This window comes from Microcaecilia unicolor, chromosome 10, assembly GCF_901765095.1.
Source record: "Microcaecilia unicolor chromosome 10, aMicUni1.1, whole genome shotgun sequence".
Taxonomy (NCBI): Eukaryota; Metazoa; Chordata; class Amphibia; order Gymnophiona; family Siphonopidae; genus Microcaecilia; species Microcaecilia unicolor.
In genome coordinates this window covers 61,983,982-62,006,961 of record NC_044040.1, presented here as the reverse complement: position 1 = coordinate 62,006,961, position 22,980 = coordinate 61,983,982, and the positions used below count along the sequence as shown (strand labels likewise).

The 22,980-nt window shown below is 41.2% G+C and overlaps 1 protein-coding gene across 4 annotated transcripts in view; it reads right to left on the bottom strand.

Moving 5' to 3' along the window:
- IMMP2L (inner mitochondrial membrane peptidase subunit 2) overlaps nucleotides 1-22,980 on the bottom strand; it is a 1,132,561-nt gene that overhangs the window by 357,111 nt on the left and 752,470 nt on the right. For all 4 annotated transcript variants that reach the window (XM_030217238.1, XM_030217239.1, XM_030217237.1 and 1 more), the window contains one exon: nucleotides 354-419. In XM_030217238.1, the coding sequence (XP_030073098.1) occupies nucleotides 354-419 (66 nt within the window). The remainder of the gene's footprint in view (nucleotides 1-353; nucleotides 420-22,980) is intronic.

Sequence of the window (22,980 nt, the reverse complement as noted above, 5' to 3'; positions counted from 1 at the left end):
ACCTAAAAACTAATAAACTGTACTTTAATTCTTGTAGCGGCATCTCTTATAGAAAACCAGTTTTATAAAAGGTTATCAATTCATATTTATACTTCAGGTAATAAATAGTCCTTTGTGTGTGCGCAAATGTTTGTGAAAGCAAAGGCTTCAATGACACCTGTACAATGTATAACAATATAAGCAATAGTAAAAGCTGTACATCACCTTGGTAAACCATGAAATTAGTGTCTCTTTTGATATGCCTTTCTTATAGCAATTTAGGACAGGGCTACCAGTATTATACTGTTCAAAATCTGCTGAAAACTATGCATTTCTATTCTAACTAAAATCAAGCACTGTGGCTAAATACTTACTTGATAATGTCCCCTTCTAAAGCAATCACTCGTTTAATGATCTTCTGTTCTGGGTTTTTAGGAGACCTGAAATAAGGGCAAAAGGTGGTACAGTCAGTAATGTCTCTGTTGTGTTAAGAAAATGAAAAGAAATTCCACTACGAAATAGGGACTATTAAAGCCATTATGGACTCCAAGTGCTCCTTGACATGGCATCAATCCTAGTTAGCTCTCTGCAATGTTCCAGCTTATGTGAAGTGACTTCCATCATTCTCATTTCAAAACATCATAGGAGAGAAAAAAAGGCTTAGCATAATGCCTGGATACCAAATCTAAGAATCAAACATACCTCCCTTGTAAATGAAATGGAAGAGATATTTGATGGTGATAAAAATATAGTAGAAAACTCCTGGTTTTGTGCCCACTTTTCTGTTTGTTTTACAAAGTATCCATGGGTGTTCTTTGAGTTCTCCACGCTTTGTGGATTCTCTATTGATAAAAATAGAGTAACAAGAATGTGGAAAAAATGGAGGTATGTTGCATTGTAAGTCCCAAATCATAACTATATATATATATACAGTGGTGGAAATAAGTATTTGATCCCTTGCTGATTTTGTAAGTTTGCCCACTGACAAAGACATGAGCAGCCCATAATTGAAGGGTAGGTTATTGGTAACAGTGAGAGATAGCACATCACAAATTAAATCCGGAAAATCACATTGTGGAAAGTATATGAATTTATTTGCATTCTGCAGAGGGAAATAAGTATTTGATCCCCCACCAACCAGTAAGAGATCTGGCCCCTACAGACCAGGTAGATGCTCCAAATCAACTCGTTACCTGCATGACAGACAGCTGTCGGCAATGGTCACTTGTATGAAAGACACCTGTCCACAGACTCAGTGAATCAGTCAGACTCTAACCTCTACAAAATGGCCAAGAGCAAGGAGCTGTCTAAGGATGTCAGGGACAAGATCATACACCTGCACAAGGCTGGAATGGGCTACAAAACCATCAGTAAGACGCTGGGCGAGAAGGAGACAACTGTTGGTGCCATAGTAAGAAAATGGAAGAAGTACAAAATGACTGTCAATCGACAAAGATCTGGGGCTCCACGCAAAATCTCACCTCGTGGGGTATCCTTGATCATGAGGAAGGTTAGAAATCAGCCTACAACTACAAGGGGGGAACTTGTCAATGATCTCAAGGCAGCTGGGACCACTGTCACCACGAAAACCATTGGTAACACATTACGACATAACGGATTGCAATCCTGCTGTGCCCGCAAGGTCCCCCTGCTCCGGAAGGCACATGTGACGGCCCGTCTGAAGTTTGCCAGTGAACACCTGGATGATGCCGAGAGTGATTGGGAGAAGGTGCTGTGGTCAGATGAGACAAAAATTGAGCTCTTTGGCATGAACTCAACTTGCCGTGTTTGGAGGAAGAGAAATGCTGCCTATGACCCAAAGAACACCGTCCCCACTGTCAAGCATGGAGGTGGAAATGTTATGTTTTGGGGGTGTTTCTCTGCTAAGGGCACAGGACTACTTCACCGCATCAATGGGAGAATGGATGGGGCCATGTACCGTACAATTCTGAGTGACAACCTCCTTCCCTCCGCCAGGGCCTTAAAAATGGGTCGTGGCTGGGTCTTCCAGCACGACAATGACCCAAAACATACAGCCAAGGCAACAAAGGAGTGGCTCAGGAAGAAGCACATTAGGGTCATGGAGTGGCCTAGCCAGTCACCAGACCTTAATCCCATTGAAAACTTATGGAGGGAGCTGAAGCTGCGAGTTGCCAAGCGACAGCCCAGAACTCTTAATGATTTAGAGATGATCTGCAAAGAGGAGTGGACCAAAATTCCTCCTGACATGTGTGCAAACCTCATCATCAACTACAGAAGACGTCTGACCGCTGTGCTTGCCAACAAGGGTTTTGCCACCAAGTATTAGGTCTTGTTTGCCAGAGGGATTAAATACTTATTTCCCTCTGCAGAATGCAAATAAATTCATATACTTTCCACAATGTGATTTTCCGGATTTAATTTGTGATGTGCTATCTCTCACTGTTACCAATAACCTACCCTTCAATTATGGGCTGCTCATGTCTTTGTCAGTGGGCAAACTTACAAAATCAGCAAGGGATCAAATACTTATTTCCACCACTGTATATATATATATATATATATATATATATATATATATATATACACACACACACACACACACACACACACACACACACACACTGGGACTGAAAGTTACTGGCAGTACTGCTACAGATAAGTTGTCATTATAATTTTTACTTATATAGTTGTGCTGATTTGATTAGTAATTCATAGATGGTGAATTTTAAGACATATGTTCCCAGATTCTATATATGATGCTCAGAATTGTGCATGTGCCCAATTTCTGTGTGCAATTTAATTGAATAACAAACCAATTAGTGCTGAAAATTGGGTGCTAATAATTATCAATGCTAATTACCAACAAGTATAATTTACACACACATCTTGCTAGGCATATTCTATAAAGATGTTCCTGTAAATTCTAGTGCATGGATCTGAAAATGGGGTGTGGCCATAGGAAGGGCATGGACATTCCAAGAACTTATGTGCACTGTTACAGAATTTGCCTGTTAGGCATGGGGGATTTACACCAGGATTTAGTTGATGCCAACCCTCATATCTAAAAGTTAGGCACTTCTCCTTATGTACTTATGGTTAGCTTGGCAGAGTTTAAAAAGGGGTTAGATGGTTTCCTAAAGGACAAGTCCATAAACCGCTACTAAATGGACTTGGGAAAAATCCGCAATTCCAGGAATAACATGTATAGAATGTTTGTATGTTTGGGAAGCTTGCCAGGTGCCCTTGGCCTGGATTGGCCACTGTCGTGGACAGGATGCTGGGCTCGATGGACCCTTGGTCTTTTCCCAGTGTGGCATTACTTATGTACTCCTGGCGCTAGGCACTATTCTATAAATGGCATCCAACTGGAAGTGCTATTTATAGAATAGCTCTTAGAACTTATTTTTTTTCGGTGTCATATATAGTATATAGTGGTGTAAATTTGATAAATTTTTTCAGAGGAGGTAAATGATGGCAAATAATAGTACAATTTATTTAATGGGTGAGTATTCATTTTTTTAAATATACTGAAAGTAATATAAGCACACTGCTGTGAATTTTGCAGAACAGATGGTTTTGGTTTTTTAAGAGTCCTTTTATAAAGACGCGCTATCGTTTTTAGCGCATGCATTAAATTTGTGTGCGCTAAACGCTAGATATGTCCATATATTCCTATGGGTGTCTCTAGCATTAAAAACACTAGCATGCCTTTGTAAAAGACCCCTTAGTCCATGCTCGAGATATCGGGGCTTCATCTTTGCTTTTGTTATATGCTGATGTTATTAAGTCTGATTTAGCCATGATAGCACCTAATTTTACTAATGTTTTTTGTTGGAACCATATGGAAGCAATATTTCTTGACGACCTCTATATATCTATATTATTTTTGAAGCTTAATGTTAGATACTACCTCTTTTTTTTACATAAAAACTTTTTTTTATTAATTGCTTATAACAAAAAATTTTCAATAATAATTTCACTAGCTGTCTTAAATTATTTATATGGCTTGCTAATTAGCATTTGTTATATTATGGGGCCCTTTTACTAAGCTGAGCTAAGCATAAACGTGTGCTTACTGCAGGGTAAAAAGCTCTACTGCACGGCGCGTTCAGGCATCCCGTGGCAGTTTTGGGATCAGCGCACACTTCCCTTACACTAAAATTTTTTTTTTTGTCTTGTGCATCAGGGGGCAGAGAGTAGGCATGCTCTGCGTTAATCGGTTAGCACAGCTACATTGCCACTTGATAACCAATTAGCGCAAGATTAGCGTGTGAGCCCTTACCATCTACTACTACTTATTTCTATAGCGCTACAAGGCATACGCAGCGCTGTACACCATACACAAAAGACAGTCCCTGCTCAAAGAGCTTACAATCTAGATAAGACAGGTAGACAGACAGAACAGTTAAGGGTAAGGGAATAAAGAGGTGAGGATAAAGGACAGGGCAAGTGAGTTAGGAGTCAAAAGCAGTGGTAAAGAGATGGGTTTTGAGTTTGGACTTGAAAACGGCTAAAGACGGGGCTAGAAGTACAGGCTCGTAAAGATCTACAAAATAGGTGGCGATAAGGGCGCACACACTAATGGTCACATGCTAATGGGGAAATTATTATGTGGCCATTAATAGGAATAATGAAATTGGGGCCATTTTACCACTGTGCTAAAAGTGGCCTCAGTGCATGTGAAAGACCAGTGCTGCAAACAGTGCAGCTTAGTAAAAGGACCCCTATGTGTACATGTTACAACAAAACTTCTTTGTATCATAACAATTTTTTTTATTTTATAAGTATGTTGGCATGGTATCAGTACATATTTGAAATGTCTTTATACATTTCCTAATTTCTTATTTTGGGGCCCTTTTACTAAGCTGTGGCAAAAAGTGGCCTGTGGCAGTGCAAACGCGTCTTCTGGGTGTACAGCGGGCCAATTTTTACCACATCGTGAAAAAAGGGCCTTTTTTAAGGGGCCTGAAAATGGACGTGCAGCAAAATTAAAACCAGTGCACGTCCATTTTCGGCCTAAGATCTTACTGCCACCCACTGACTTAGCAGTAAGGTCTCCCAAGCTACCTGGGCAGTAGGCATGCAGCGCACGTCCACTGCCATTTACCACCGGGTAAGCGCCACGCAGTAGAAAACAGAAAATATTTTCTACTGCATGTTTTTGGCACACGCCAAATCCAGAATTAACACCTGGGGCATGTGGTAGCCAGGCGGTAATGCTGATTTGGCGAACCCTGGATGCGTGTAGGCCCTTACATGCCTTTGTAAAAGGGTCCCTATATGATTTGGAATTGATGTTTTTTTTTAAATGATGTTTAGGTGTATGTTCTGTTTGTTCACAGTAAAGTTATATTTGGGCTACTTCACATCGTGTTAACTAAGAAAACAACCAGAATATGGTATCTGTGACTAGTAGATTGATACTGTACACTTATGTTTTTTTATACACATATGTTTATTAAAGCTCATGTTTTTATGTTTTTTTATTTTTTATTTTTGTTTATGTATAGACCCCTGATGCAAGCAATTTAGCCAAAACACAGGTCATATCAGGTGCTTCAATAAACCTTGCTTTCTGCGGCCTGGGGCTCTGCTGTTCTTCTCATCCCATCTGGGTCAACTAAAGTACGTTATTTTGCTCAAATTTAGGTGCCAAGGAAAATTTGTGTTAAGTACTATTCTATTAAGGGCGTTCCAGGCTTAGAGAGAATTTCTGCACCCAACTTTAGGCATGAGGACTTATGCCTGCTGATACCTGGTGTAAATCCTGTCTGCAAGTTGGGTGCATAATCCTGGTATTCTATAACACTGTGCCTAAATATCTGGAATGCCCCTGTACCCCTATGACTCTCCCATGGGCACGCTCCCTTTTAGGTTGTGTGAGAGACATTTTGGGTATGCAGCATTATAGAATAGCATATAGGCAGATGCAAATCCAATTTAATGGTAATTAAGTGCCAATCAACACCAATTAGCATCAATAATTGGTTGTTGGCACCCAATTGACTCAGTTTGCATATGTGACCTTTATAGAATCTAGGGATGAGAATGCAAAGACTGAACTATATGTTTACATATTGGGACAGATTCTATATATGGCACCTAGAAAATCCTCAAGGAAAACATTTCCTCCTAAGTGTATTCTATAAGCGGCACCTATATTTAGGCACGGTAAATAGAATACACTTAGTTGATATGGTAGCGCCTAAAACTACATTCCTCCATTTATACCAACAAAAATGTGGCATAAATCACGGCGTGTAGATTTAGGCCCAGAGAGCCATATTCTATAACAAAGCGCATAAATTTTGGAATGCCCATGAACCACCCATTTCCCCAAAAATAACCATGTCCCTTTTTGCCTGCATGCATTAAAACTTAAAAGCAATGTGTTACAGAATATGCTTAGCAAGTTATGTGTGCAAATTCTAATTATCATCAATTAGTGCTTATTAAGTGCTGTTAACAATGCTGATTGGCTTGTAAAGCCAATTAAGTTACACACAGTTACAGAATATGCGTGGATTTTGGAACGGAACACTAGCCATGCTACATAGAATCCGGGGGATTATATCTTCCCCACCCAGACTTTTCCTATAAGTTTACAGTACTTCTGTTTGTTTGTCCTATTGTCTTTTGCTACTCTGCTCTTCTTTTTCCCCCTCACCCCTTTTGCCCTTCTTTTAATAACATTGGCACACACATTTTCTGCTCGCAACCACATCACATATAATATTAAATGAAAACATATAAGTAAGTAATGGCAGAACAATGGTGGCAGCTTTATTAAGATTCCACAGTAAAACACAACAGCATTAACAAACCCGTTACCCTATTTTCCAAACACATAATGCAACACAACTACTCAGTTTTGCCCTAGCTGCCAAAATACCATATGACATCAACATACAATGGCCCACGGCGTCGCCAGGCCTAGTCACTTGACAACATACCCCCACAAATGAGGGAATGATAGTGACCCGCAGGGACGCCGAGCCAGGACTAAAACGTATGTCGGTGTTGTCCATAAATCACTCACCCTCAACACAACTCCTCATACCCATGTATTCATATTTATTTACCACCTTTTTGAAGGAATTCAGTCAAGGCAGTACACAGTAAGAATCAAACATGAGCAATAGGCAATTACAGCAGTAAAAATATTCAAATAATAATATAAAATATGGCATAGTATACTACTTACAATGTCAACACAATATGTAATAGAACATTTTAATTGATAGTGAAGGGTAAAGCAAAGATGGAACATATAGATAGGTAAGAGAGTAAGAAGAGTTAGAAAATAAGGTGACTAATTTAAAGAAAGTTGCACATGAGGTCAGAGAGATGGTTAAATATTATCTCAGCTAGGGTAGGAGTGAATAAACATGTCCTGCATACTTCCCTAGATTAAACAACCCAGCTTCTAGAATCCCACAACACTCCACAACCACCAAAAGCTGCAACAGACCCCACCTCACCCCCACCCCACTACCCCCTGGCCGCAAAGCAACACCTTGCCCAAAAATCACAATCCCAAACTCCCACCATATCAATCACTGAAGGGAAGGGCGGGCAACTCTCACACAGAAAAATCCCACCTGCTCCTTCCCTCAAATCACCCTTCCGTACACTACTTTCTGCTCATTCCCACCACAAGCACAAACATAAAACCCTGCTCCATCCCATATCCCACCAATCCTCTCTCACACCTCAAAAACTCACACAACAAGCATTCCCTCACCATACACAAGACATATCCCCCAGCAACCACATACTTACTTCCCCTTCAGTCACACAGCACCAGAATACCCTCCTGGCCACTGTTATACGCCCTTTGCTAAATAACGCGGGCGCTCCTACTGTAAATCGCTTAGATATATATTTTTCTTGTTGGCATGTATCAAAGTAATATGCAGAAATAAAACAAAACATAAAAGGGAAAATTAGATTGAAAGCTAGTCAGTCAAGAAATGTATTAAGTTAGTCCAATAAAAAAAGGTATAATCTAATTTTCTTTTTTATGTTTTGTTTTATTTCTATATATTACCTTTATTCTGAAGTAAAAATATAAGAAATGAAATATATTAGGTCAAAGAAAATTATCTAAAGAAAGGGACTATTTGTACTTGAAAGCTCATACAATACAAAGTCATTATAGCTTGTAAATAAAGAAAGGAGGCCTAGATATAAGACTAAAAATAGAAAGGGATAGAAACAGACAAGCTAGTGTTTTACAATTATAGTTAATATGGCTTCTTTAAGCTCTTGCATCATTCATTAAAGCAAAAACAGATGCACATTTATCATGCTAATTTAGACAAGGCCATTCTATCTGCAAGACAAATGAAAATTAAGTTCCAGAGGCTATGTTGTGTTTCAGTGCAGTTTGGCTGGGTGCATAATGTTCTACAATGATATTATGCTTTAACCTATATTGCTATTTCATTCATTAAATGTTAACATCATTTGGCTCACTAAACCCTAGGTCCAATTTAAACAATTTAAAACTTAGCTTGCAAGAATATTGTGCCCAGCTCCTGCTGTCTGTAAATGCATATTTTATCAACTTCTGTTACTTTAATCTAAGCCTTTCTTGCAAATGTTCTTTATGGGCAATTTGTTTCGTTTGGTATTCATATGGGACAAGGAGGTTACTTTTAGTCCTATAAAATTTTATTTCGACCAGCGCATGCCGTAATGTACGTCTCCTAGGGACTTTAGAAGAACAGCAGTCAAATTACAAAGCTGCCATTTCAAACCTCTATTATGGCTTAAAACATTGCTTTAAAAGGGTCTTTTCAATTCCCCTTCTAAGCATTTCCAGTTGATTAGCATGTACATTTTGTAATGTAATTACTGACCTCTGTGTTAATTCACACCTACTCAGCAATAATTGTAATGACCTTGAATAAACATCAGTTTATATCAGAGTTCAGAACTTTCCATCACAAAATGGTTGCTTTTCTGCCAATAATGGCACATTAAAACATTGATTTATCAGAAAGCCTTCAGGAGACGTCTTAAAAATAAATTATGCTTTATTTTTTTCTTCTGAATACTTAAACAAAACTAGACAAAATAATTTTAAGTGCTAACATTTAAGTCATGGACCATTGAACAAGATAAAAGCAAATGATATATTATATACTGATATGGGTTAAACTGGAAATTTACAAATAGAAGCAGGTTAATGTAATAGTGTGACTTAACTGTCTTATTAATTCTATACTTTAGAACAGTGGTTCTGAAACCTGGTCCTGGAGGCATCCCAGCCAGTCAGGTTTTCAGGATACCCACAATGAATATTCATGAGAGAGATTTGCATGCACTGCCTCTACTGCATGCAAATCTATCTCATGAATATTCATTGTGGATATATTCAAAACCTGACTGGCTGGGATGCCTCTGGGACTAGGTTTGGGAACCAAGTAACTATCAGCAAGTCACACTGCCTTAAGCGTTGACGTCCTTGGCTTCCAAGATACCGGAAATGGCGTTCACCTCATTTCCGGTATCTTGGAAGCCATGGACGTCAACGCTTAAGGCAGTGTGACTTGCTGATAGTTACTTGGCCCCCTGTGGAAGCTAATCGCAATAGTGAAATGGTGAGCCCCGTGTGCGAAGTTGTTAAAGCTAAGTAACATTATTATTCAAGCAATTGCCTAAGATTACCTCAATGGGATACATATAACTCCCATTTAGAGCCTTTACCTGCACGCAAGTGGAGTTTTCAGACCAATGATAAGAACGGAATCAAGTTAATGCTGGCATTGAATATAAGTATTGTACTGTTGCCATGCTTTGATTACTGAGGTTGCTTTCTCCACTTTAAATAAGAGAAAAAGTGCAGTTTATTTTCTTGATATCGCATTTGAATAAGACTGCGATAGTTAAGCATTTTTTCAGCTTATTACTAGTATTTTACTTATGAAATTGCTGAAAATTGGATCTAGTACTTTCTGCACCTGTAAAAAATGGCATTTTTTATTTTTGCCGAAAATGGGCGTGCAGCAAAATATAAATTGCCGTGCGTCCATTTTGGGCCTGAGACCTTACCTCCAGCCACTGACCTAGCAATAAAGTCTCATGCGGTAACCAGGCTGTAATGACCTACACACACCAAATGCCACTTGGAGCGCGTCCGAAAATAAAAATTATTTTTCAGACGCGCGTACCGGATGCGTGCCAAAAATGAAATTATCGCAACAGCCATGCAGTAGCTGGGTGGTAACTCCATTTTGGCACACGTTGGGTGCGCATAGATGCTTACAAAGATTAGTAAAAGGGCCCCAATGTAACTTATCCATTGGAGTCCCAACTAGATACTTGGTGTAATAATTGATTCCTACATCTTAAATCAACATCACAAAAACCTTTAAAGCAATGTGGAAACTAAAACGAATCAGGCATCTCTTGCCTAATGATATGGCTTAACCCCTGATTATATGCAACCTTTAATTGAGCTCCCCATTTACAACGTTTGCCCTGATTCAAGAAATTATCTAACTCTCCACTATCCCAGTTGCAAAAATGTGATCCACAAGTCAATCTGCACATCAGGATTCTCTTACCTCTGTACCAAATGGTGGAATTCCCTCCCACCAGATGGGAACCTAATTATTTGATATTCTGGAAATATCTTAAAGCCTATCTGTTTAAGCAATTTCTCACGGATGATCATAATTAAACCCCTAATTGTATAATTATTCAATTTCTCAGTTAATAGTTCCATTCTAATTGTTATTATACATGGATGACTATAAATTGTTACATTTTTGCGTTTAGCATTTGTTTCTATATTACGTATCGAAATTACTCAATTGCTCCTCATTTATTTTGTTATTACTACTTAATGTTATTACTACTTACTTATTTGGCAGCCTGATCCTTAGAGTAAGTACCACAACATTATTATTATTTATTTAAATATTTATTTATTTATTCATTCTGGGGTCCTTTTACTAAGCCGTGGCAAAAAGTGGCCTGTGGTAGTGTGGGTGCGTGTTTTTGGCATACGCCAGGCCAGTTTTTACCATGTCTAGGAAAAAGGGCTTTTTTTCAATGGGCCAGGAAAAGGGCCTGTGGTAAAACTGAAACCAGCGCACGTCTATTTACAGCCTGAGCCCTTAATGCCACCCATTGATCTAGCAGTAAGGGCTCATGCTCTACATGTGCGGTGACCGGTCAGCACTTGCCAACTGCTGATTAACGCCGGAAATGCCGCGCGTGATAGGAAATAAAAGAATAATTTGTCTCAGCAGTATGAGTGGGTGCCAAATCCGAAATTGCCACCAGGGGGGCATGCTAGCCTGGCAGTAGTCTCATTTTGGTGCGCACTGCACGCACGTAGAGCCTACCATGCCTTTGTAAACGGGCCCCTCATTCTTATACCCCACAATTATCCAAAAACAATTACTACTAGTGAGTCAACAGCAACCATCTTCTACTACTACTGCTACTTATCATTTCTATAGCACTACTAGACGTACACAGCGCTGTACACTTGACATGCAGAGACAGTCCCTGCTCGACAGAGCTTACAATCTAATTAGGACAGACAAACAGGACAAACAAGAGATAATGGAATATTAAAGTGAGGATGATAAAATAAGGGTTCTGAACAAGTGAATAAGGGTTAGGAGTTAAAAGCAGCATCAAAAAGGTGGGCTTTTAGCTTAGATTTGAAGACGGCCAGAGATGGAGCTTGACGTACTGGCTCAGGAAGTCTATTCCAGGCATATGGTGCAGCAAGATAAAAGGAACGGGTGCAGATAAGAGAGATTTACCCAGTGAATGGAGTTCCCGGGGAGTAATGTAGGGAGATATGAGAGTGGAGAGGTACTGAGGAGCTGCAGAGTAAATGTACTTATAGGTCAATAAGAGGAGTTTGAAATGTATGCGGAAATGGATAGGAAGCCAGTGAAGTGACTTGAGGAGAGGGCTAATATGAGCATAACGACACTGACGGAATATTAGTCGTGCAGCAGAATTCTCAGAGGATGCTGCCAGGGCAGGCACAAGCAAGAATCACTCCTACCTCTACTTTCCCTGGAACTCTTGTATGTCAGTCCTGGGGATGGGGGAGGGGATGGGGCAGCCCCCTGTTTCTGTTGAAGAAGTGGGGTTTCCCATGTTGGGGGAAGGGGTAACATTAGACTGATATTGTTCAAAGTACTAGGTCAAAGTATTTAATTACAAAAAATACATCTTTTAATACTTAAGTAAAGGCATGCTAGCGTTTTTAGCACACGCTAATGATTAGCACGCGCTAAATGCTAGAGATGCCCACAGGAAAATATGGGTATTTTTAACATTTAGCGCACGCTTATTTTTAGCACACCTATTCTAAAAGGAGCCCATAGTAAAGAACAACATTTTTTAAATGTATTAAAGTGAGAGTAAAAACGTTATTGGCTAATACAATACTTTTTGTGTAAAAGTAAAAGCATCACAACAACAATGAATAAAACTACTGCTAATGTTTTCATCCCCAACAATTTTATTGCTCTACAATTCAATCCATTTTCCTTTTAGTAAAACTAAATTTTGAAAATGACCGTCACTCATGCGGGAATCCTTGTAAGTCCTTAATAAACCAACATATCTAAAAAGGTATTCAACAACTGCACTGGCCGGAAGTGGAGTGTTAAGTCAGATAAAATGTCACGTTCCTTCAAATCAGACCATGTTGCAATACTCAGGACTGTGGAGTCAGTACACCAAACCTTCAACTCCAATTCCAACTCCTCTAATTTTATACTGTCCAACTCAAACTCCGACTCTGACTCCTACTAATATTAGGCTATAAATTTTTTGTTCTGGATCTAGAGCACTGATGGTTCATTAAAAAATGTTTGAGCTTGTAAGAATGACCAATTATGTCAAATTATTCAAATGATCTTCCTAAAGGGTAACACAGACACTGACTGATCTAATACATATACAGACTTTTTATATAACAATAAATATGTTAACATATGGAGCATATTTATAAGCACAGAGCACTATTGCTGTAGGATAACCATGCTCTGGAACCCCATATTCATTTCTGACACACAATAGTCAAAATCTGGCAGTAACAAATCTGATGTAGGCTGTAAAACTGACTAACTGGAATATTTTCCTTCATGTGTCAAGGATGACAACTGCAAAATGTAGTGAAGTATTGTGATCAGTTATTTTTTTTTCTAAAAATAGATATTTTATTTATTTGTTACATTTGTATCCCACATTTTCCCACTTATTTGCAGGCTCAATGTGGCTTACATAGTACCGTAAAGGCGTTCGCCAAGTCCAGTAGAGAAACAAATACAAGATTATGGATATATCATTGACGGACAAAGATATCTATTTGAAATTTAATTTAGAAATAAAATGCTAATTCAGATTATGATTATACAAAACAATTGAAAAACTGCTAAAATGATTTCCTGTTCTTTTCTATACCAAAAATATGTCATCTATATGCCATAAGTAAATAAAAGAATCTGATGCCAAATTAAAGTAGTATTCACCCACTTCTGATCAAAATTGACATATAAGCTTGCAATATCAGTAGCTATCATGGCTCCCATAACAATACCCTGTATTTATTGGGACATTCGTATGATCTACTATTGAGGGATACCTGAGTATAAAAGACTCAATATCCAACATAACTAAAAGTACACCAGTAGCAGCAAGAACAACATTTCCCAAACTCAACAAAATGAGAAATGTCAGGAATGTAATATCTAATGATAGGAACAGTTCTAAAGACACATCTAAAAATGTAGCCAAGGATTCCAGAATAGAACCGGACCTCATATAAAGGGACTGAACTGATAAGACTCCCTTTGTAATCTTGAGAGAGAGGGAGAGAGTCAGTTATGGGTGACAGCTGATGCCAGAACTGGCAGAGTAACAAAGTATTAGAAGTGGAGCTGAGTAATCTGTATTGAGTCTTTGGAGCAACGTCCAGTGCACCTGAATTGAGTCCCAGGAAGGAGAATACGAAAAATGAGGTGAGCTTCTGTATTATATAAGCTCAAAGTAGGATCCAGCTGTAAACACCACCATGGTGAGTTTTTTTTTCTCTCTCTCTTTATATATATATATATATATATATATATATATGCTTGGCAGCTGCTACTGTTTAAAGGGCCCCCATGGACTAAATTGCCCCCGCTGATCCACAATATCTCCCACACACACACAGCCCCAGTGCAGGGCATACAGTAAAACTTCAAGCCCCTGGTGGTCTAATGTAGTTTTGGTAGTTTTGTATAGTAACTAAGTAAAAGTAACTAGTTACCAGGACTGCAGATTCGGAGCCGGAGTCAGAAGCAATTTTGGGTGGAGTTGGAGTCAATAGAAATGTACTAATTCCAATTTCAGCTTCAAAATTTCAAAAACATTATAATATATGGTAAATTTATCATTTTAAAAAGGGCAATAAGACACATTAGATTAGCCTAATGCATGTTAATATGAAGTACCCTTCTCAACCCCCCCTTACCAAAAACAACACCCCCCTCCTCCTGTAGGCTCTCCTGGGCCTACCTGGCATTATTCTGGTGTCTAGTGGGGTTGGAGCAAAAGTGATCTCCAATTGCTCCTGCCCCTTACTGTCACCAGGGTCAAAATGGGACCACCAACCCCTAGCGACATTCTCACAATACTACTGCTGTATACAGCAGCTTGATCCCTAATGGTAGTGCTGCAAGAATATCACTAGTGGCCACTGGCCCTATTTTGAATCTGGCATCATCAAGAAGCAGGATCAACTGGAGATGGCTTCTGCCCTGACCCAAATAGACACCAGAGATGATGCCAGGTAGGTCTGGGGAGGGGCGGGAAAATTATAAGAGGGGAAGGTTTGAGGTTTCATGAGCAGGGTTTGGAATTGGGATAATTGAGAGATGAGTCTGCAATTGGGGGGGGGGGGGGGCATCAGGAGGAAATAGATAGGGACAGCTAAGAATATAGCATGGCAGCCCCTTTAAGAAGCTCCCTGGAGCATAAGACCACGGTTTAGTGCCTGATGCTCCCAGGTAATGCAAATAATGCTGTTTGTAAGATTATAAGCAGGTTACTCACATAGCACAAGAGTGACTAACCTATAGTGCTGAGTTACAACAGGTTAGTCGCTCCTGTTGGAAAATGAAGGTGCAATAAAAACCCAACTTTTATCGCATCTTAATAACCACACCCTAAAAATGAGTTGTTTTATATAGCAGGATTCAGTAAAAATGTATTCAGCAGGCCAGATTCTGAACATCCGTATTTCTTTACCAAAATTCTAAAAGCCATCTTTTGTTATATTGTAATTTTGGCAGTGTGCTAGCTAGCTGCATTTGAAGCTTTGAAATGCTGATTAGAATGTCAGCTCAAGCAAAAAATATGTACACACGGACATAACGGACATAAACATAAAGGAATCCTGTTAAGAAGGAATGGATCCTCAGAAGCTTAGCCAAGATTAAGTGGCAGAGCCAGTGGGGGGAGGCGGGGCTGGTGGTTGGGAGGCAGGGCTAGTGCTGGACAAGACTTCTACGTAGGGGCATAGCCACAGGTGGGCCTGGGTGGGCCTGGGCCCTCCCACTTTGGGCTCAGGCCCACCCAGCGACAATGCAGAGAGACGACAAAAAAATTGATCCCCCGCCGGCACGCTGCAGGCCTTCTTTCCCCTCCCTCCCTCCCCTTCGGGCAGCGCTGCAGTCTATTGCTACCGCACCGGGTTCGTCTCCGTCCTGCCGCTACTTCTGCCCTCCGGCTCCTTGATCTTGGTTTGCTCTTCTGCAGCTTATCTGCAGCGGTTCTGGATCTGTGCGCTCCCAGGGCTGTCTGTGTATGCTGCCTGCGACTGCTTCCTCTGCGCTGGGCCCCGCCTCTTCAGAAGAGTAGGTGGGGCCAGCGCAGAGGAAGCAGTCACAGGCAGCATACAGACAGGCCTGGGAGTGCGCAGATGCAGAACCGCTGCAGATAAGCACTGGCAGCAGAAGAGAGCAAACAAAGATCACAATGGAGCCGGAGGGCAGAAGTAGCAGCAGGACGGAGATGGACCCGGTGCGGTGCAGCTTTGCTCAGCTGTAGGGATAGACTGCGGCGCTGCCTGAAGGGGAGGGGAAAGAAGGCCTTCAGCCAGGTGCCAGACTGTCGCTGGGGAAAGGGAGGGAAAAACGTGTGTGGGTGGTGGTGGTGTGTGGGTGGGGGGTCGGGGAGAGACAGGAGCACTGTTGGGATGAGGGAGTGAGACAGGGTAGAGCTGGGGAGGGACGGAGAGATGCTGCAAGGGGAAAGAGAGGGAGAATTGTTGGATATGGGTGGGATGGGGAGAGGGAGAGAAAGGGCATGAGTGAAAAAAACATTTTGGACATGGAAGTGGAAGGGAGAGGTGAGAGGGGAAATGTTGAACATGGCAGTGAGGGAAAGGAAGGATGGAGAGATGATGATGGTGGTGGGGGGGGGGGGGGGCAGAGAGAGATATCAAACCAGGGGCTCAAGGCAGGGAGAGGGAAAAAAGTTGGACATGGAGGTGGAGAAGAGGAGAGGAAAGGAGAGATGCACAAGCGGGGGAGGGGAGAAAGAGGGAAGATGATCCAGGGAGAGAAGATAGACAATGGATGGTAGGGAAGAGAAAGGGGAAAATGCTGGACAATGGGGGAGGGGAGAGAGATGGGACAGGAAGATGCTGGTGGTGGGAGGTAAAAGGGATAGGGAAATATCAGGCTACGAGGGTGAGGAGGGTAGAAAGAAGGAACAGATGCTGGGCTGGAAGGGTGGAGGGAAGGAGACACTGGGAATGGTAGAAAGCATGGGGGAGAGGCCCAGGGAGTGGAGAGATGGCAAGGAAAAAATGAGAGAATAGTGATCACAGGGGGTAGAAATATGGTAATGGCGCGTAGATCGAAGATAGAAGGGAATGGAAGGCTGAGAAGGAGAGAGATGGGGAATGGGAGAGCTAGTGGGTGAAAGGAGATGGAAATGTGATAGATATCTGAAAAGTAAAAAGAAGGAAAAGATTTAGGAAGCGGATGAAATTTGAGTGTAAAGAGGCAGAAAAGAAAAAAAGGATGGAAAGAGCTAAAATGGAAGGATCAAAATTTCAGAGGTAGGTGTAGTGATGAAATGAAACGACAGGAGAAAAATGACAAATGGACAACCGCTTGAAGAATTAGTAGAATACAGACAGAAATGGGAACTAACATGATGGAAAAATAAAATGTCCAGACAATAAAGCAGGAAAATCATCTTACTTTGAATATTTTAAATGGAATATGTTAACTTTGGGAAATATGCATAGCGGATGTCTTTTTATTGTGTTAAGTAGAAAAGGAAATGCGCTTTTGTTTTGTTTTGGGGTTTTTTTCTCCAGTGTTGCAGTACATGCTGAGGTTCCCAGTTCAATTTTGTCTATATATTTTTATTTCTAATTTGTGAGGGTCTGTCAGTGTGACTTTAACTGCAGATGAGGAGATTAGAGAGGAGAGGGAATTGGGGGAGGGGCTTTATTTTCTGCCCTGGTCACCAGCATGGCTAAGGGCAGCCCTGACCCTTGCTGTAGCTAGTGGGGATTCCCAAGCCCTACTAGCTGGGGTCTCTTCTGAAGCTGGCCAGAGATGCCTTCTACTGAGCTTGGCAGATGAGAGCAGCATCCTGGAGCCACTGACAACTAAGAATGTATGGGGTGCTGGCATCAGTGGCTCAAGGAGTTGCTGCTGCCTACTGGGCTTGGTGGAGAGGAGTTCTGCCCATCTTTACTGGAGGCCTTCAGCTGACAGAGATTGGGGATCCTCATCTGCTAAAGTATTTATATTTTGAATTGGGAAGTGCTGGGAAAGAGAGAAAATTTTGTGTCCACCCACTTTGTGCTCAGGCCCACCCAAAATTGGCTGTCTGCTACGCCACTGCTTCTACGGTCTGTGCCCTGAAAATGGCAGATACAAAGCAAGGTAAGGTATACACAAAAAGTAGCACATATCAGTTTATCTTGTTGGGCAGACTGGATGAACTGTGCAGGTCTTTTCCTGCCGTCATCTATTATGTATATTTTTTATTTTTACTTTTGCTACATTTGTACCCCACGCTTTCCCACTCATAGCAGGTTCAATGCGGCTTACATATTATATACAGGTACTTATTTGTACCTAGGGCAATGGAGGGTTAAGTGACTTGCCCAGGGTCACAAGGAGCTGCCTGTGCCTGCAGTGGGAATTGAACCCAGTTCCCCAGAACCAAAGTCCACCACACTTACCACTAGGCCACTATAACTAACAAATTAAGAAAACTGTGCTTAGAGTGGGATCATTTTTTCTAGTCCTATAAACAGACATTTTAAATATGCAATATTTATTTTATTTATTTTTGTTACATTTGTACCCCGCGCTTTGCCACTCATGGCAGGCTCAATGCGGTAGGCAATGGAGGGTTAAGTGACTTGCCCAGAGTCACAAGGAGCTGCCTGTGCCGGGAATCGAACTCAGTCCCTCAGAGTTCCCCTGGACCAAAGTCCACCACCCTAACCAGTAGGCCACTCCTCCACCTTCTCAGTGTTTTTGACTTTCAGTAGTGGTATTTATTTGCTATATTTGAATAAATTGTTGTTTCTCAGCTAAAATGTTTTTTTTATAACTAATAGGTTCTGTTTAATAATATTGGAGCAGGACTTGATATATCCCAGGTACCTGGTCACCATGGTGCTTTGTACTCTGGTGCCTTCTTGTTTTTTTGTTTTCTCCTGTTATATTCTATCACTGCCCCTGCCACAACAATTCTGTACAGTACAACTCAGCTCAAGTTGGAGCCATGTAAATTAAAATTCTTGTGTAGTTTTATGGTCTCAAGTCTCATAAGATTTGAGACTACATGACCAGTTCTGGATTGCTTGGCTCAAATGCAGTCATGGTATCCTGAATAAGAAGTATTTTAATAGCAGCATGGCAAACTCAAGATCGAAAAGCCACTGGAAAGAAAAAAGGAAGAAAAGGAAAGAAAAAAAAAAAAGAAAGCAGTAGAGGAAAAAAGTTGTGAAGGATAAAAGGGGACAGAACATAAAACAGAAGGATTAGAAGGAGAAATGGAAAAATTAAAAACATAAAACAGAGAAACTGGGGGAAAATAAAAATAAAAACTGAGCATGGGATAAAAAAAATCATATATATATAAAAAAAAGAGAGGGAAGTAGGCCCTAAACCTCCTGGAACCTGCCCACTGGGCAGAGAAAAACAGAGGGGATTAGAGGAATGGACCTGAAACATAACTGAGAAGGGAAGGTGAGAGAGGGGGGAGTGAGGAAAAAGAGTAGTCTGACAGAGGGACAAGGCAGGAAGGATAAGTGAAAAAAAAGAATGAGGAAAAATGGGAGCGATAGAGAGAGAGATGGTCGAGAAACAGTTGGGTAGTAGTGGTGATGATAGAGAGGGGGAGAATGGTGGAGACCTTATGCCACAGCTGACAGCAAAACCAAAGAAGTGAATAACCTCTGGCACAAATATTAAGTAGCTCCTTAGGAGTCGGATTTAGTTACCTTTCTTTTTGTAGGCGATGACCCCCCCCCCCCCCCAACAACTATACTAGTGCAATACACAGCTTGGTCTAGCCTCCTGCACTCCAGAACACAAATGAGCAGTGTTGATGCTTCAATACAGCATGAACGTTGCTTTGATTTTCGCTAAGGCTTGTACTTCGAAAGAATGGGGAAACCATGGCAAGAGCCCTTGATCAGGGTGACCCAGTCTCCCTGTGCCATAATTCAGAGAAAAGTTTCCAAAATGAAGTCAAAAGACATTCTTGCGGTTTTCTGAGCCACAAAATGCAGAACACAACCATCCTAATCCCCAGAGACACTGCCTTTATCAAAAACGATATAAAAAGGGCAGCTACTGTGTCATGAGTTATCTCATGAACTCCTCTGAACTTTTCTCTACTCATCTTATCAATTCATCTACTGTAACACTTCAGAGTGTGCCAGCTCCAGACCACCTTCTGATCAAGCTGTTCCCGAGGGAAAAGAGACTTGCCTCACTATCAGGTTGCATAAAACAGGCTCTGTAATTGCTATGGGGTGATAAAACAGGCAGCCTGATTGTGTGCCCCAGGGAGTGTATTTACTCCAACTAGTTTCTGATAATTGTTAATTCTAAAACTTTTTAGTTTTTAAGAAATGTTCATTTCTATCTTCATTCTAAGCTTACCTAGCATTTGTACATAACTTTTAAATCTTAATTATTTTCATTCTTGGTTATATGACTTTCTTATAAATAATAAAGCTTTCATTGTTATTGTATTTAGTATATGGTTTATCAGTATATTTGGGAGAAGCAGTGGCGTAGCCAAGGGTGGGCCTGGGTGGGCCCAGGCCCACCCACTTTGGGTTCAGGCCCACCCAGTAGCAGCATACCTATGATGTGGCTGGCAGGCATTCCCAAGCCCCACCAACCGTCCCTCCTGCGCATACCTTGTAAGTAGCAGATCTTTGCCTGCAGTGAGCAGTGGCATACATACTGCTCATGTTGGCCCCACAGCCTTCCCTCTGATGTATTTCTGCCTAGGCAGAAACAGGAAGTTGCATCAGAGGGAAGGGTGTGGGGCCAACATGAGCAGTGTGTATTAGTTGCTGCTCGCTGCCAGTGAAAATCTGCTATTTAAAAGGTATACGGGAGAGGGGGGATGTTTGAAAGACTATATGGCATGTAAGCGACAGAAGGAGAGACCAAATCACCTGTGGGATGGGGCGGGGTTCTTCTGCCCACCCATCTTGGGCCCAGGCCCACCCAAAATTGGGTGTCTGGCTACGCCCCTGGGGAGAAGTAAGAACTTACATCTGCCCAGTTAGGGGATCATGATAATAAGATCCTAACTCCAGAGTGCTTTATAAAAAAAAAAAATGAATGTCTCTACCTATGCTGTCCAGTAGGGGCCTATGCGATTTCCGAATTACTTCCACATTATCTCATGGAAACTGAATGGGAAAATAATCTTAGTAAATTAAGCCCCAAAGGAGGAGTGGCAGACTTCTGACAGGATGCCACTCTCTCCCCCATTCTTGAACTTTGGTTGAGACACTGGAGGATTAAGGAGTCAGGGGAAGAGGTCTCAACTGCTGGCTTCTATCTCTTGGTCTTGCTCCTAGATTGAAAGAAAATGTGTCAAGGCCTGTACTAGAGTTAAAATGAAGATATGTTTCTGTCTCGTGTTGAGTGTAGCAGATGTACTGCTCCCTGATGGTTCAGAACTTATGAATGAAACATGCCATCATGGTTGTTCTTAGGCGTGCTGGGCTGAATCCAGTCCCTGGTTCATGCAACTGTAGCTAGTATAATTCAGGTTTTTTTTTAATTTACTTATGAACCACTTCAGCTTCAATAAGAATTTTGCCCTATGTTTTATGCATAAAATTATTATGCTAATCAACCAGTAAACCAAGAAAAACATGTCTCCCCTATCCAATGTTTTCCAGTTTTTAAGTCCTTAACACCCTTAAACTGAATGCACAATAGCAAAATCAATTATGTCCCACTAATTTCAACCCTGCTTACCACATCTTAAGGAATCAAGCATAGTCAGTTCTGATCCTATATATCAGGGGCGTAGCTGCTATGGGGCACGGGGGCCTGGGCCTCCGTAGATTTGGCCCTGGACCCCCCTGCCGGTGACCCTCTCAACCCCCCCTCCTGCCGCCAATCCGCCACCTGCTTCCTTTGCTGGCGGGGGACCCCAACCCCCGCCAGCTGAAATCTTCTTCCTTCGTTTGGTTTGGTTGGGTTGGGGTCCCCCGCCAGCAAAGGTAGGCGACGGCGGGTGGGGGGGTCGAGAGGGTCGTCGGCAGGGGGGATCAAAGTTGTTGGAGGTGTCGGCAATGGCGGCGGGGGGGGGGGGGTCGGCAATGGGGGGGGGCTACAATGTGCCCCCTCACCTCGGCTCTGGACCCCCCTACCGCTGAAGTCTGGCTATGCCCCTGCTATATATTACCCTTTTAAGATCAATGTTGTCTACCCAAGACCACATACAGAATCAAAAGATAGTGAACGAGCATTTGCAAATTTGATAACGCCAAATATATTAGCAGAAAACACAAATGCCATGAGATATTAGAACTAATTGATAGTTTGTAAAGAAATCTGAAGAGTCATATCTACAACCTAGAATAGGATTTTCAAGACAACCTTACCACTCTTCTGAATTAAAATCAATTTTAATTAGTTCCCAGTCCACCAATGTAATCACTTTTGGAGATAAATGATGCAGCTTTTTGGCATGCACACCATAAAATGGTTACGGTTATGCGTACTTGAGCTCCTCCCTGCTCATAGTAAGACTCAATTATTTGCAGTTTTAAGAGTCTATTCCTCCTCACCTCCTTCCTTTTCCTAAATGGCTGATGATCTCTAGTGCCATAATCTTTGCTCTGGGGGCAGTGTCCGTATATATTTTTTTTTATCTGTCAGCTTTGAAGCCTTCGTAATCTAGCTACCTAATGGTCATCAACAGGGTACACAGAGTCAGCTAAGGTAATGTATTGACTGGCTGTCACATCATTTTACTACACAGACTGCAGAGGGTGAACTGAAGCTTTTTTATTGCTGCTAAAATATATAATGCCTATATTTCTGTCACCAATAGAACATATATTATAGGCTTGTCGATTATGACCTGGATACATTCCCAAACTGAATCAAAACACCAACTGTTAAGGATTCCAAGCTCAGTGCAGATCTAGCTTACCAGAGAATTTGCACATTAAAAAAAAAAAAGTTAGCTGGAACAGAGGATTAGGATGATGAGAACCATTTGTGAATAATAATTTTTTAAAAAGTTATAAAAGATCAGCATTGAAAATATCAGGCTGCCTCGCTACAGCCATGATCCAGCATTTCCTTAAGGTCTATACTTTGCATATCTGAATATATCATGTTCATTATTATTATACACACATATTCTATGTTTAACCTCAACACCTGAATATATATAATAAAAAGATTTCTAAAAAACAACAGTGAATGAATTGTTTTCCTGTAAATATTAGAATCTTTTAGG